The sequence below is a fragment of the Doryrhamphus excisus genome, chromosome 4, assembly GCF_030265055.1.
Source record: "Doryrhamphus excisus isolate RoL2022-K1 chromosome 4, RoL_Dexc_1.0, whole genome shotgun sequence".
Classification (NCBI taxonomy): Eukaryota; Metazoa; Chordata; class Actinopteri; order Syngnathiformes; family Syngnathidae; genus Doryrhamphus; species Doryrhamphus excisus.
The window spans coordinates 7,998,646-8,014,799 of NC_080469.1; the positions used below are offsets into that span (position 1 = coordinate 7,998,646).

The 16,154-nt window shown below is 39.1% G+C and overlaps 1 protein-coding gene across 10 annotated transcripts in view; it reads left to right on the forward strand.

Moving 5' to 3' along the window:
- The window catches only part of LOC131128603 (tetratricopeptide repeat protein 28-like), a 245,366-nt gene that overhangs the window by 6,213 nt on the left and 222,999 nt on the right, over positions 1–16,154 (forward strand). For 8 of the 10 annotated variants that reach the window (XM_058071604.1, XM_058071603.1, XM_058071602.1 and 5 more), the window contains 3 exons: positions 11–200; positions 2,024–4,324; positions 6,139–6,438. In XM_058071604.1, coding sequence (XP_057927587.1) covers positions 4,295–4,324; positions 6,139–6,438 — 330 coding nt within the window. In that variant the 5' untranslated portion in view covers positions 11–200; positions 2,024–4,294. The remainder of the gene's footprint in view (positions 1–10; positions 201–2,023; positions 4,325–6,138; positions 6,439–16,154) is intronic. The other 2 variants (XM_058071597.1, XM_058071605.1) reach the window with 2 other exon arrangements.

Sequence of the window (16,154 nt, forward strand, 5' to 3'; positions counted from 1 at the left end):
TTTGTCCCAGGCAGTTGTACCAAAGCACATCATATATACAGCCTGTGCTGTGGGCTCGGCAAAGGAGGACACTTGTGGACCAATCAGAATTTGGCATTATGCTGTCAGGCCATGCCCCCAGGGGCCTCCATGACAAGGCCAACTGTGAATGAATGAACATACTCTGAAGTAGTTTCTTCTCCAAAACAATTCAATGATGGGTGAGTTTCTCATTCAAGTTCATGAAGTCATATTATGGATTTTAATACATTTTTCTCATTATGGCTGTTTTTTTGCCTTTTGTATGTTTTGTTACTGAGGAATAGACCTACTTAGATAGATAACCTTTAAAAAAAACACAGAAATTATAATTTTATAACCTAAATATAATGATCAGAATGTTGGTCTGTGGAATAACGTAACACCAAGCAGAAAAAAAAATCAATGAAATGAGTTTTGTTTCCAAGCCTTAACTTTGTGTATTATAAATATTCTTATATACTGCTCAAATCGGCCTCTGCAGCACCCGTGACACCTGCTGATGACATTTTTACACGCTGTGCTTCGCATGCTAGTCTCCCCTCTAAAGGAGCTGTACGCACGGCTGCCATTACCAAAAGAGTCAACACTATTTTAGCTCTGATTCTCGACGACCAAAAGGAGTGCACAAGTGCAGCCTCAAACCTGAATGAACCGGTGTGCCAGTGTCTGCTGCAGCCTTTGGGTTACTGCACCAATGTCTATTAAGAGACTACCAAACTCTAATAATGTATGCATATTACCAAGTGCATTCTTTTTGTAAGCCCTCTTGCTCTACCTTCATAAGCATTTTAGATGTAAATACTGCTGTCTACTATTGCACCATTAACTTCATTCAGACCCGGCCATTGTTCAAAAGATAACCCGTTCAGTACCGGCCACTTTAAATGATTTTGACAGAATATTGCGCAAAGAATATTGTTTTCTATGGCTATATAAACATGGATTCTACCAAAAGAAAGATTAGACCAAAAAAGGGAGAAAATCAGCATTATCAGCATAACTTTCACTTTGACACATTATTTTTTCTTTTGTGACAGCTCAAATATGTCAACAATTATACCATAACAAACGTTTGCATCCAAATTTCCCAACAATGCGTAACCTTCTACATGCCACACTAGTTCCTCCACTTCCTCCTTGCAGTCATGTATATATTTTTTCCATCGAAATTCACATGCCGAACTCTTATTAAATGCACTTCTGCCCCCTTGTGGCTGTTTTTATGGCTAAATGATGTCCTTTAGTGTGCGGTTGCATCATCACCTCTTTTTGCCTCTTCTGCAGAAAAACATGAAATACGTCTTTGGGATTGGGTGTTCGGGTTTATAAAAACACATAAATCTGTATTTGGTATTGAATGATTATTAGAACCAATTGTATTGTAAAATATGAAAATGACATTGAGAGTACAGCCGCCGAACACTCCACTTCATTCACACTTCAATTTATCTATGATTTGGTTTCACAAAAGTAGGATAGTGGAAAGTGGGATATGTTCTGACATACGTTACCGTGGAGACTTATTCTGTGGAGTTAGACTGCTCCAGACCAGGCTAAGTTCCAGGGCCCGTATTCACAAAGCTTCTCAGAGTCCTCTCAGAAACCTCCTAATTTTGACTAAAAGTTAATTGCAAGGAATCTTAGCCTCAGCGTGATTAAGGAACTTTGAGAGCAACTCTGAGCATCACTCTGAGTCATCACAATGTTGTGATGACTTTCAACTCAAGTGCATTCATTCACACATTCACCTCACAGGTGTGACATATCAAGATGATGATTAGACAGCATGATTGTTGCACAGGTGTCCCTTAGGCTGGCCACAATAAAAGACCACTCTAAAATGTACCGTTTTATCACACTGCAGAATGCCAAAGATGTCACAAGTGTTGCAGGACCATGCAATCGGCATGCTGACTGCACGAATGTCCACCAGAACTGCTGCCTGCGAATTGAATGTTCATTCTATACAGTATGGTGCTAATACAGGAATTTATTATTACAGGTTGAGTCACTATGGGTTCAAAGGAACAGCCCACCCAGCCAGATTCATAACAGCGCCCCCCAGTCTGCAACTTCATAGAACCAGGAAGTAGCCTGCAACTTAAATGATGGACAAACACATGTACACTACATTGAAAAATGTATATGAATACATAACAACGTTATATCAATACTGGAAGTGTCATTGAAAACTAAGGACTCCAATGGTAAGAAGAGTGTTTTGAAAATTTAACATTTGACAATGTTAAAAAAATGCTGCAGATTTGGTGTGAAGTTCAAAATCTAATCAGATTTATTTTAAAATCTGAAAAAAATATTTTTTTGATTTAACATAATTTATCATTTGTAAAAATGTGGCTCAAATTAATTCATGATTTGTGAAAAACTGCTATAGACTAGTGAAAATAGGACAGTGATTTCCTCTAACTGTTGTAGAAGTGATCATTTGAAAAACACCAGCACTTGGAGAAAATATAGAAATAAAGTGTTGCATGTTGACATTTTATATTATGAGAAATCATTAATTTAAGTGTATTCACATTGATATCATGACTATCAAACTGATATGCATTCGCATTTATCATTACACAACAAGTGGCTCTCAGTTCAAGAAGTTTGTTGACCCCTGCACCAGTCACAACAACTGAGGCAGCCATGTGAAAAGCAAAGCACGTGATTTGTCCAGGCTTTTCCTGCAATGGTTAATCCCGCAGTGCCCCCATGTGGTACATGTGCCAACATGCAGGAGAAATTTGTTAATACTTAAGGAATGTTTGTGATCCAGCTTTGCAAGCACATCTTTCAGTGATATGTTGATAGTTCGGGTTCAGTCGGTTTTGTCAAAAATAATACAGTAGCACAAAACACAATTTTGTCTTTGTACCTCCTGTCTTGTTGTATTACCATCATTTCAATGCACCGACATTTTTTTAATCATTGTTTTGAAGCTTGATTTTACTTGGCAAGTATATTTTATGACATTGTCACACAAAGCACTGTCACACACTATTGTGACATATGTAAAAAATATTATTTTCCTAACCAAATTCAGAGGCTGCATCCTTCAGGGCTTGTCTTATTTGGTGATGTCACTGATTAAAGACTCGCTCACATGCAACCAATGTAATCTAAAATAAAAGTATTTAAAGCTTTTATATTTTGGATAGCTGATGTATGTCTAATGCTCCACGACTACTGTGAGGCCGAGTGGCATAGAAAACAGAGGGATGGATATTTCTATTCTAAATGTGCATGGTACTTGTGTTGGGTGCAGCCCCTGAACTACAACACAGCAACTGCTCAAATTGTATATCAGATGAGCCTACAAGGACAACCAAGCAGCATTACCGACACTTCCTTCCTGGGCACATTTATTTCACATAGCAACATAGAAACAAACACCTGAACAAAGCATGAACTTTTCTAAACTCAAAACAATAGCAGCAGTAGTTTCAGCTCCAGTATGTCACGTTACCTTTTGGCGTAACAGTGTTATAACAGTGTTGCTGTAGCTTGGTTAATGTGCATGTTACATTAATTGAATATCAAATTAATAGAATCAGCAAAAGAAACCATTTAAAAAAAATTAATTCTTTAAATCAATTAACACAATAATCCAATTTATTGAGCTGCATCTGTATATATTGATGAATAAATTAATTGATAATATAATTACAATCAACAAATTAAAGGCAAATTATGTGTAATGATTTTTGGGGAAAAAATCAAGTGAAAGGTATCGGTATCAGAGAGCGATACGGGGCCTGTATGTACCTGGTATCGGATCAATACCCAAATTGGCAGTATCGCCCGGACCAAATGAAGGTATCCCTCATTCTGACCCCTCACGCTAGAGGATTCCCATGGCGCCTTTGTTTGAAATTGAAAACAGCTTTTTTGGTGCAAAAGAAGTTAGTAAAAACATGAATTAAAAGCAGTGGAAGAAAGATTAATTAATTGAAGTGTGTGTTTATGTCTTGACTGAGGCTGCCACCTCACAGCGTTCAGAAGTCGTCCTCTATGGCAACAGCAGGAAAAGAAAAAAAGGAAAAGATTTGACAACATGGCGCACTTTGCTTGAGAGAACTTTCTACCGAGAACTCACTCTTCTCTTTTTGTGGACTTTCTATTGACTTTGTGGACTTTCCACTGCTACGTGGACATCATCGGGCTTTCCCTCCCCCGAACTCTTCCGCTTACACGAAATGCTGTGTTGAAATAAAAGACGAGTTGGAGTGTGATGGGATGAGAAGAACGAAGAACCCAAGCCAGGATGGAGAAACAAGCTACTCTGAAAGAAAAGGTAAATGGATTAAAACAACACGAATGGCCGCACACGGCGAGGCTGCCATCTTTGCGGTTGTGTTCCTTCTCGTGGCCACACAACACCTTTTAACTCGGCCCTGCACCGGAAATGAACACAAAGCTCGTCCAAGTCTGTTTATTGATCGATTTTCCAGTCAAGCATGCTGTAATGTCGTGCACAGTGCGCGTGCGTGCGTGCGTGTGCGCACACGATAACGAACATAAAGTTGAGTTTAGATGCAGTATTTGAGTCAAACTACAGTACAATTGTTTTGGAAGGGATACAAAGCTAATATCATGCAGGAGTGTCATTTGTGTATATTTGATTCCAAATCTGAATGGAAACATATGGATGGAATCCAAATAACCCCTTTATTATATACTCTATTATTACTACAAAATATCAAATTATAATCATCATCATTGTATCATTATTACTTTAATCTGTTCCTCCTTCCTAATCACTAAGATTTATATATATAAATTAATTTTCTACCGCTTTTTCATATATATATATATTCTTTACTATGCTGTGGTTTATTAGTTTCATTCTATTTATCTGTTTCATATTAATGGTGTATACGAGCTAGCGCACAATACAACCTGATCGAAAGGAAGTAGGAAGAAGCAGAGTTTATTATTTTTAATTTTCTTAAATCAGGGGTGTCCAAAGTGTGGTATGCAACACAATGTAATAAAAATAAAATAAAAACAACAATTTGTCAAAAAAAAATGCAGACGAAAAGCTGAAATGTCGATACTAATAACACAAATCTATGCCCCGAAATAGATTTACTATTATAATATATTTACCATATTTATATTTAATATAATATATTTACTATTTGAAGAGAAAAGTGTTGAAAAATGAAATACTAATAATCAAATATATCTTTCAGTGATTATTATGTTCATGTATTAAAGGCTATACAAATAAAAAACAATGGCCAGAAGTCACAGGAAAAGTGCCACTGCGTTATAAAGTGATATTTCCTCACTATGCAAAGCCCTCATGACTGCTTGTGTTCTGTTCTCTCAGCCTCTGGAAGTAATTACCAAGCCTGCCCATATCCCAGAATTCCCTTTGAGGAGGAGGTGTGGTGAGGAGTAGGAGGAGTAGTAGGAGGTAGTAGTGTTGGTGGTGGAAGGGAGGCCAGCTCAATAACATGCAACTGGAGAAGACTTTCATGACCCAGTAATACTCAGTGCCCCGTCATTGTTACTTTTGAGACTCATGGTTTATCTGGTAGTTACTATAGCGACCAGATGAATAGGAATGAGAACAGCCGCCCTGAAATGTAAACTTTTACCTTTTTACTCACTTTTGTGAGATACTGTACCTCCAAAAATGTATTTGTTTCAAGTTACAACCAATTAATCAGCATTTTCACGAGTTGACAAATCCCTTTATTGCACTAAACATTAATTTCTTTAATTGTACAGCTTTCCTATATATTGACATATGATGAGACTGGCAACAGCTCTCTTATGTTGAGTCTCATTTTTTCCTATTTGTGTGAACCAATTCAATGCTGCATTATTATGACTGTTTAACCGTCATCCAGTTGCATTCGGACAAATGACACGGCTCTTTTGCACACTCATACTGACTTTGTGAACTGGAAACTGAGCAGTCATTAAATTGAACACAAGTAAATTACAGTTACAGGTTGTCTGCACAGTCTAATGCCATCCAATATACTGTAATTATTTGCAACCATAGTCAGTTTAGGTTGACAGAGGGACAGCACCTTTAATAATGAGTATTTCAGTAATTACTTGTTGATGCTTCCTCTTATTTCATCTCTCCAGGCTTCAACCTCCAACTCTCGGGCTGCAGGTCGACCTGTGCGCTGTGTTTCAAGAGACAATGGGACCAAGTGTAGTTTCAGCAAAGCCGACTTCATGGAGAAAGTAAAGCGCAGCAATGAGGCGTGTCAGCGGGGGGACTTTAAGACAGCTGTTGAGTTATACAGCGATGCTTTAAAAGCGGACCCACAGAACTGTATTCTGTACAGTAACCGGTCTGCTGCGCACCTCAAGCTGGGCCAACACCAGGCTGCACTGGACGATGCTGAAAAAGCTTGTGACCTGAATCCTAAATGGCCTAAGGTAAGGTTTTTTTCCAACGTCTTCAATTATGGACAAACATATGTTGAATTTAATTTTCATGCTGTACTGTTGTCCCTTTGTACATCGAGTTTTATGGTGTTGCTCTTCGTGGTTTTTGTGGTTGACTATAGCCTTTTATTTGTCCAAAAATATGTCAATTTAATTAAATTTTCCGCATTCCTAAAGTAAAATAGTTCAAGCTTAAAAAGAGCAAAAAAAAAAAAACAAAAATACAAATAAAAGGCTTCCAGAAGACGCATTCAAAGATGTGATTATGGAGTACACGACACTGTTCAGTAGGTGTCAGCAATGTTACAGTAATGTTGATAAGATAATAGCCACCTCAAGAAGTAAGCTCTCCAGAAACTCTCCCTAGGAAAACTATGTTTTTTCTATGTTATGTCTAATATATTTTAATTTCTGTTATTGTGTCTACTATATTAGCTAATATGAATCTAAAGGTGGCTATAAGGATGTTATTTATGTCTAGAGGGCTCTATTAATGTTAAAAAATGTATTTAGAATGTTGTACACAGGTTTTCTATGCCCTAAGTACGAAAATATTCAGTTAATAGAGAAAGAATACTACTTAAGCTATGGATCCAATTAAGCACATTAACAAGGGAAATGTAAATGGAAAACATTAAATAACAAAAAAAACAACGTAATTCACAGTTGAAAATTAATATTTATAAAAATAAAGGGCTGCACGTTGGTCAAGTGGTTAGTGCGCAGACCTCACAGCGAGGAGACCTGAGTTCAATCCCACCTTAGGCCAGCCCTGGTGGTGTTTGCATGTTCTCCCCGTGCATGTGTGGGTTTTCTTTTTTCGCCGGGTACTCCGGTTTCCTCCCACATTCCAAAAACATACTAGGTTAATTGGCGACTACAAATTCGCCATAGGTATGAATGTGAGTGTGAATGGTTGTTTGTCTATATGTGCCCTGTGATTGGCTGGTGACCAGTCCAGGGTGTACCCCGCCTCTTGCTGGAAGACAGCTGGGATAGGCTCCAGCACCCCAGCCACCCTCGTGAGGATAAGCGGTAGAAAAAGAATAAATGAATGAATGAAACGGCAAATAAGATTACTACATTGAAATGGCTTTATGGTTATGGATATGGACTCCTGTTTCTAGTTTCATTGCTTGTGGTTGAATTATAAAAATATTTTTCTAGCCTTGGATTTAGGACTGTACAAAAGCATGTAATCTTATTTCTAAATTAATTAAAAAAAACGAGTCTACGCTGGCCATTTGCTCACTGACTTACGCTGCACTATTATTGGTATGAGACTCGACACTTCCTTAACATTCTCCCCATAGCGAGCCTCTCTGGCCTGGGCGAGTTGACTCTGCAGACAGGAGCAAGAGGAGTGAGCATATGAATGAATTGACTTTTCTTTTTTGATTTGTCTTTTATTACATTCATTGGAAGCAGGGTAGAGTGAACGTACGTGCCATGTTTTTGACCTGATGGATTATTTTCATCCTTTCTATCAACAAAATCCCCTGGCAAACATCTTTCCGAGAATTTCAATGAATAACACGAGAAAGTAATGATAATGGTACTAATAATTTAATAAAACTGTGTCATACACATGCATGTAGACACATGTGAAAGAAAAATTGTAGTAGGAAAATTGTAATTCAAAATTTTTGCATAATTGTGCAAAGTGTTAAACTGTTTTTATTGTTTTACTTTAGACTTGATATTTCATTTTAAAGTTCATTCATTCATTTTCTACTGCTTATCCTCACGAGGGTCGCGTGCATGCTGGAGCCTATCACAGCTGTCTTCATACGAGAGGTGGGGTACACCCTGGACTGGTCGCCAGCCAATCCCAGGGCACATATAGACAAACAACCATTCACACTCACATTCATACCTATGGACAATTTGGAGTTGCCAATTAACCTAGCATGTTTTTGGAATGTGGGAGGAAACCGTAGTACCCGGGGTAAACTCACGCATGCACGTGGAGAACATGCAAACTCCACACAGGAACTCTGGTGGCCTGTGTGCTAACCACTAGGCCACCGTGCAGCCCATTTTAAAGTTTTGAAAACATGACGAAGTGAACACTAATGGGTTTTGCTTATACAGAAATGTTTCGTGTCTGTCAGTAATGTTGTTTAATGATATTCATGGATGAAAAAACCAGCAGGCACACACTCCCCACACTGGCACATGGCCTGTGCTGTAGATGTTGTCCAGAGAGTTACCACAGCTCTCCCACATTTGAGCTTCCTCTCTTTGGCCGAGCCCACACAGTGAAGAGTATTTTTGTGGACAACACATGAGCAAACACACTCCCATGTGGCAATATGTGTGAACAAGTAAACTGCATTATACTCTAATTCACAGACACGAGCGATGGGGACATTTGTAGCCATGGTAACAGCACCATATGAGAATTGGGAGACCTCCAAAAGACTGAAAGCTACAAAAATCAATTGAAATGTTTTAGAGAGTTAGTCGCCTACTAGTCATCAAGACAAAGTTTGGGAGCATCTGGTCTTGTACAGGGCATGTGCACTGCTAACCTGTGATAGATTTCACATTACTCAGCCACACATCAGTCGCGGCCCAATTCTCACAGCAAGAGCGATTTCATTGATTTCACAATTTAGTGTGGAGAGATGCTTTTGTCTTTCCACAGAGAGATTGATGATAACATGGTAGAGTGCTATTGATGCTAATTTGTCGCCAGGGTGATGCATGAGGTCACGTATCTTCAGATGCACAGGTAGGTTTTCTTTTAACGACACTGCAGAAACACTCTTCTTTCATATTTAAAGCGATGATTTGTGTGAGTTGCATCATCATTCAAATATGTCAGTCAGTCTGCCGTACTGTTGTCAGTTTGCTTGAAGGGCATTTTATTCACTTTGGTGATATTTCACTATTTATTGCTGTTACAACCATCCGGCTCTTCTTTATATGCTGTCCAAGTGCAAAGCCGTATTTGTGGTCTGACTGGGGGACTTATGCCTTAATCTAGGTTGTGTTGCTTTGTGTGTTCATAGATATGCTTTTACTTGCCTTGCTGTCAATGCCCGGCCTTGCTATTGTGTTTTCATTTTGTACTCAAGGCTAACATTTATTTGTGAGGACTCAAAATGATATTTTCTGTCTTATTTTTGCCAAACCACCACAAGGGGTCAGTGTTGCCAAATAGAAAGTATGTCTCAAATATTTTGTGTGTATGCAGCAGAATTAATAGGCATATAAAGCAATTTGATTTTAGAAATTGCAGTTTTTTTCAAAAGTAAATCATGAGCAGCTTTCAACATGCGGACATAAATGAGTATCATGGGATCTGGCTGTCTGCTTTCCTCTCAACAAATCACTTTGTTGTTTCTTTTCTTTCACATTTTCTTACATTCAAAATGATATGACATTCTGAATAAGATTCCCTTTCAGTGTGCTACAGTATTGTGTGCTATGAATTATATGAAAGAATTACATTGGCTTTTGTGTACTGGTTTGGAGAGGTGGCTGGTAATGTTGGTCTTGACGTCCATCCATCCCCAATGGTTTGGAGCTATACCATCCATCTGCTTTTGAGGCTTGTTGGATGTTGAAACGGGGATTAAATCACATGAGTGTGGTGGCATTCAAATCCTGTATGAGCACATAATATCATCAATCATTCCTCCCTATGACTGGGATTCTGGATTGGCCTGTCAAGTGGTGACAGGCGTGGTTTTTGCTGCCCCAGGCACCAGCGAGCAGCCCACCATCCTGAAGAAGAAGGCTGAGAGGCGTGAAGGAACCCCCTCTGTCGAATGTGTCAGCTCTCACCGCTGTGAGTGCCAACAAACATTCTGAGAGAAGAAAGAGAATGTGCAATTTAATGATCCGAGACAGCTTTATACCTTTTGTACCTCACGCAGGTTCAGAATATAAAGGGCTTAAATGAGAACAAAATGGGGTGTCATTTCATAGAAGAGGGGCGCATACTTGGGTGTGTCGGTCTCAATGAGCCACATGTAGGGGAGAGAAAAGGCGTTTTGGTCGGACTCTTTGGCCATGTTCAATTCATTACATCCACCAAAGGGATTATGTTTTCATCACCGTTTATACGCTCTCTTGCTGGGGGGTGGCGAAGGATAAAGGAAAACACACCGAGGATAAGTTCAAAGCATGTGTGCCAGTCCAGGAGTTGTGTGAGCGCTTTGTGGGAAAAAAACAAAAACACATATGTGCTTGTCTTGTCCAAAACCATATTTTAACCAATTCTGTACATCACATTACAGAATGTTCACTTTGATGGAGAAACATTATGCAACACAGCAAATAATAATGCTGTGTTCTTTTATAGGTTGTGATGTACTTACCTGTGCCTACACTGAAATGCACTGTTTAGAGTGACTTTTTCAGAAAGCATATAAAATGCATATACACTCAACAAATACGCAAATGCAACACTCAAATCTGGAATTTAAAATGGACAGATACCGTCACAAGAACCTGAGGCCCGTTGTTGTGCCACTCATCCATGACCACCATTCACTACTCATTTTGCAGCATGATGCACTGCCACATGTTGCAAGGATCCGTAATTCCCGGAAGCTGAAAACATCCCATGGCGAGCATACTCACCAGATATGTGATCCATTGTTTGGGTTGCTCTGGATTGGCGTATCCCGTATTTGAGGCAAATGGTGGTTGCACCAGCATAAAGACCCACAGAACCCCACAGTACTGCCAAATTTCACATTTTTTCACTTTTCTAGTTATTACCCCATATTTCCACTCAAACACAGTTAGATACAGTTATACCAGCTTACATACTGATTTTTGGTCAAGAAAAAAAATCTCTTATTTTGTTGTATATTTTTAATGTGATATTTTCAGCTCATTTCCATCCCTGGAAATATTAGCAATCAAGTATTTGGTTCATTGATATTTCATAAATACTTAAATGGGACATGATAATCTCTTTTGTATAACAGAGATTTTGTTTAAGGATTCAGTGGTTCAACCTTGATGGAGCCCTGTGTTCTATAGACTGACAGTCTAGCCTGAAGTATAAGAAGAATGTCTGTATCAAACTTTAGTCATTACTTTTTGACAGATGAGTGTGCACTTTTGTTGCGCTTTATTCTCGGGTGGTGGGGGTGTAATTCTTTGTTGGCCCATCACACAGTAAACGCTTTCTCAGGCGAGTGACTGGGAGGACAATAACTTTCTCTCGATTGATGCCTTGCCTGTTCCGCTCCTCCATCTGGTCCCTCCTCTTCACCACTGCTGTTTCAGTGGCATGTTAAATAAACAAGGCTCTCTGCTATCACTCCAGTCCTCCAGCCTGAGAGCTGACAGCAGAGTTCCCTGGGAGCCAAAAAGACAAGTGGCACTGCAGCACAGAGTGGAAGACGGCTGTATCATTTGCATATATTTTGATTATATCCTACGATGGTGCCCACGAGGAGTATTCTATCTCCTTGTCAGAGTTGCCTGATGATAATGATAGTTAAAGTCCTGCAGATTTCCCAAATGATGCCATTTATTAATGCACATATTTTGCTTTTTTTCCCCGTGCAGCTAAAGTTGTCCATTTAAATCGCAGAGCAAATGAGCCTTAGTTTGATTGAGACAATGAGTGTGTGTGTAGAAAAGGTCATGGTGTATGGAGTGCTGAGTGGGGATGTACTGTAATTACAGCTGCAGCATATCCAGCAATTGTGTGAGGATGCTGACATGCTGATGAGACTTTAAAGCTTCGTTTTTCCTCCAGCACTGAGCGATGACTCGAAAAACACATTTTTTTGCCTTTCACTCCATTAGAGGAGCATTTGTCTCTTCTGGTGGTTCCTTCCACTTCACATGTTTTAACAGCATTTATTCTCCGGCTGTACAGTTTTGAAGCCTACTTCACAGTGACATCAACATTGAACTGAAACACTTAAGCGTTTACTTAATGAAGAAATAACAAGGAGTGAATCGTTTTTATTTGAAGGGGATTTCTGAAAACTTTTCAATTCAACCTATGTGGGCTTTGGGGTGTCATGGCTCAGGTGTGAGTTTGATCATGTCGAAGTATCCTTGGGAAAGATACTGAAACCCCAGTTGCTCCTGATGCTGCCATCAGTAGGTTAATGTGCTAACAATGTCCAAGCGCTTTGAGTGCCTTGGTGGTGGAAAAGCGCTATACAAATGCCAGACCATTTGCCATGACCAAAGACCATGTGCACAGGCTTAAAGGATGTCTGGCATAATTTACTTTGCTGAAATATGTTACTGTATACAGTGGTTTGAAAAAGATCTTCTAGAATCTGCACCTATTCCAGCTGTATTTCCTTGGATTTCTGTTTTTCTGTTTTAATTTATTCCATCCATGGCGAAAAAAGCATAATAGGTCCCCTTTCAGTCCAAGTCCTGCATTTTCTGTTTCATCTCCAAGTGTTTCTCCCCTCCTTACTCCAGTTGACACATCACTTTAATCACTGTAAACATCCTCTGTCTCTTTGTCATGTTTGTGGACCTGAGAGGTGTAAATCATGTCAGGAACACTTTCAGGAGTCAAGCAGTATAGATTAATCCTGTTTTAAAGAGGTATTATTTTCACCATTGTTAGTTGGTTTGTGTGTTTGTTACATGGAAAACATTCACTTTTGGTATATATTGGATTAAACGTGTGCAACCATCCGCTCCCTGCCCCAGAATGCAAATGCAATAGTCTCATGCACACTATCCAACACACAGTATCAAAACTTTCATGTAACTTTGTGCTGCTTAGAGCAAGGGATAATTAATTAGCATTTTGGTGAGGACCAAAATAAAGGTGAGGATACACCTGCCCCATCGTTGGTACAGTCCGCCTTGTCCCCTGCAGAGGCCTTCCTTATGCCAGCGTGTATGCGTAAGCGCCTAACCTCAATGTTATATAACCAAAAAAACATCTCCTGACAGTTATTTATATAACTGCATAATAGGAATAACCACAACGCCTCAAAATAACTAACAAAGTCAAAGCATGCGATGCACTTGCTCATGTATGAGAACATGCACAGTGTTGTTCCTTTCTTCCAATTATGGGGGATAACCTGCACATATGAACAACCCAATCAAAGTTGAATTTAACAAACTGTAGCTGTAGATTTGTCATTACCAAATGTCATGATATTACCACGATTAACAAAATATTTAAAAAATTCAGAAGTACATACCTTGGCTTTAACGTGTTTACCAGCTGTATCTCTTCTCCCTGTAACCTCACTCTTCCACCAGCACTTAATAGTGCTTGAGGGCTGGTCATCCAGTGGCATCATTCCAAGATGAAATCACAGATCGCTTTTGTCCCTGGATCCATCCATCCATTCATTCATTTTCCTCCACTTATCCAGGTCTTGGTCGCGGGGGCAGTAGTTTCAGTAAGGAAGCCCAGACTTCCCGATCTCTCTATTTTTAATATTATGGGATTTGTTGGTAAACTGACAAAAATTACTTGTGTGATTTACTTAAAAAAACATCTCAGTAAAATATAATGTTGCAATATCAAGTAATACTTACTTGCCAGTATCAAGTCAATTTTACTTATTGTAAAACATAACATCTGTGAATATATTAAGTAACTATGACTTAATTATATCCATTTTTAAGTTATATTTATTCAAACAAATTACATAATGCCAACTTTTTTTCTTTGGCAGGAACATCACTTTTATTTTATTTCTGTTCAGTATTTGCTGTTATTCAGTAATTTTGTATATTTTACGTATTTGAAATGTCTTGACATTTTAATTTACTTGATTACAACAGCTCCGTCAGCCGTACAACATGATGGAAAGAATCCGTTTGGGGTCTAACTTTGTTTCAGACGCCACAGATGCCGGAGCACTCTCAAAATCGTGTACGTACTCTTTGGTTCTCCAATCTGGATATACAGTATTGTAGGGTGACCGCCACTCAGCTGATTCATTTTTTGTGGTGATTGACCTTGACCTTTATTGGGAATGACAAAGGTCACGCATAACAAGGTGCAAAATCAATTTGCATGAAAGCGCATTGACTTTTACCTCATGTTTAAGCCTTGACCAATGTTTTCCAGGTAATATAATCATTATCCGTCATTTTATATGTCAATAAAATTAAAAATAACTGTACTACTCAACGTAAACATGACATGATTTATCTGTGTAGAAAAATGCTTCTTTGGCAGGGTTTTCTCTTTGTGTTGTTGGGCTTAATGCTTGAAATATATACCTATAATGTATTCTTAATTTTTTGCTGTTAAGCATCATTCACATCACTCCAAAACATGTTGTGCAAGGACCCAAAGACTGTTGTGCATTATAACATATTCATTCACTTCTCAGGAAAAGACTGCAGGGATTGATTATATTCATAAAGGATGTTAATTTATAAAGGATGTTATTTTACAATTGCTTTCTGAGCAGACATCTTTTAAATGTGATAATTTCAACAAACATCTGCTAATTAAGACAATATGCATCTCCTGCTATTGGGTTAAAATAAGGTCTTGCCTACAGTCCCCCCCCCGCATCCCCCTTGCTGCAATACTGTTTTCCACTGGAGCTCACCACGGAGAGAGTCGAGTCACGAACCACTAATAAGAGGGTTCCATTTTGCTTCCACCCAGCCGAGGCTTGAACTAATGAACAAATCAAATGAATGGCATTTAATTACAGGCTGGAGGGAGCGGGACGGACAGAGGGTTGGCGCTAGCGGGCATAAGCCTGAAATTATTTGTCTGGAAAATTGTGAAATAAGCAACAGCAGTTAAGCTCCATCTTTTTTTTTCCTTTTGGAAGGCCTTGTGGCCAGGCAGGCAGCATTGGACATACAGTATGTACGGTTGGAGGGAAAGTGACCACACAAATACATTGTTTTGATTATAACGCACTTCCCAGGCTCCCAGTCAGCGCAGACTGTATTTGGTATTTTGCGGGACCTTTAGAAGTTCTTCTCTATGCAGAATCAAATTCTACTTCTAGCCTTATGTCTGTAATGAACTACATTTATCACAGAGACTCCATTTGCATGAACCCGATGGATGCAATTTACACTCATGTTCCCTCTTCAGTCTATTATGACGCACATAGTTTCCTCATAAACAGTCGTTGACATTTTGCCAAATTACCCTTGCCTCATGTCTGAAGAATTGTCAGTGGGTAATGTTCTGTCGCTTAGGCACAACATGCCTGAAATATTAAATTTATAACCTGATTTACATTACAGTTTACAGTCGAGCTGCTTATTTTTTTCCGTTGTTTCTTTCATTTTAGTCCAGTGAGTTCACATTCTTCTTTTAACTAGGTCTCTCTGTCATGGTGGCCAAGTGGTTTTCCTTTTTACCACCCAGGCGCTCCACCAAATTGTACAGTCTCATGAAATGGAATTGGCTCATACATAAAACACAAGGAACATTACTACTATGGAAATTAAAATAGGTCCGTTTTTTTCTCTTTAACACGATTGCAATCAACCTGTGTGATTCTAAGCTTTGGTAGCTGCCACAAAGTTTACAAAGAATAGGTTTTCACTGTTGGATGATCTCATGTGTTTCAGTGTGCATGCGTTGACCGACCTCTCACCTCACAGCTGTGTGTTTCTAGACTGTCATAGGGATGTGCATGAGTCAGAGCGAGGGAGGCGTCATGCAGGGGGGGGGTGATGTCACCCTGATTTTAACCTGTCTAGCTCATCAACACCCCATCAACACCTACTGACCAGCCAGTACATGCATCATC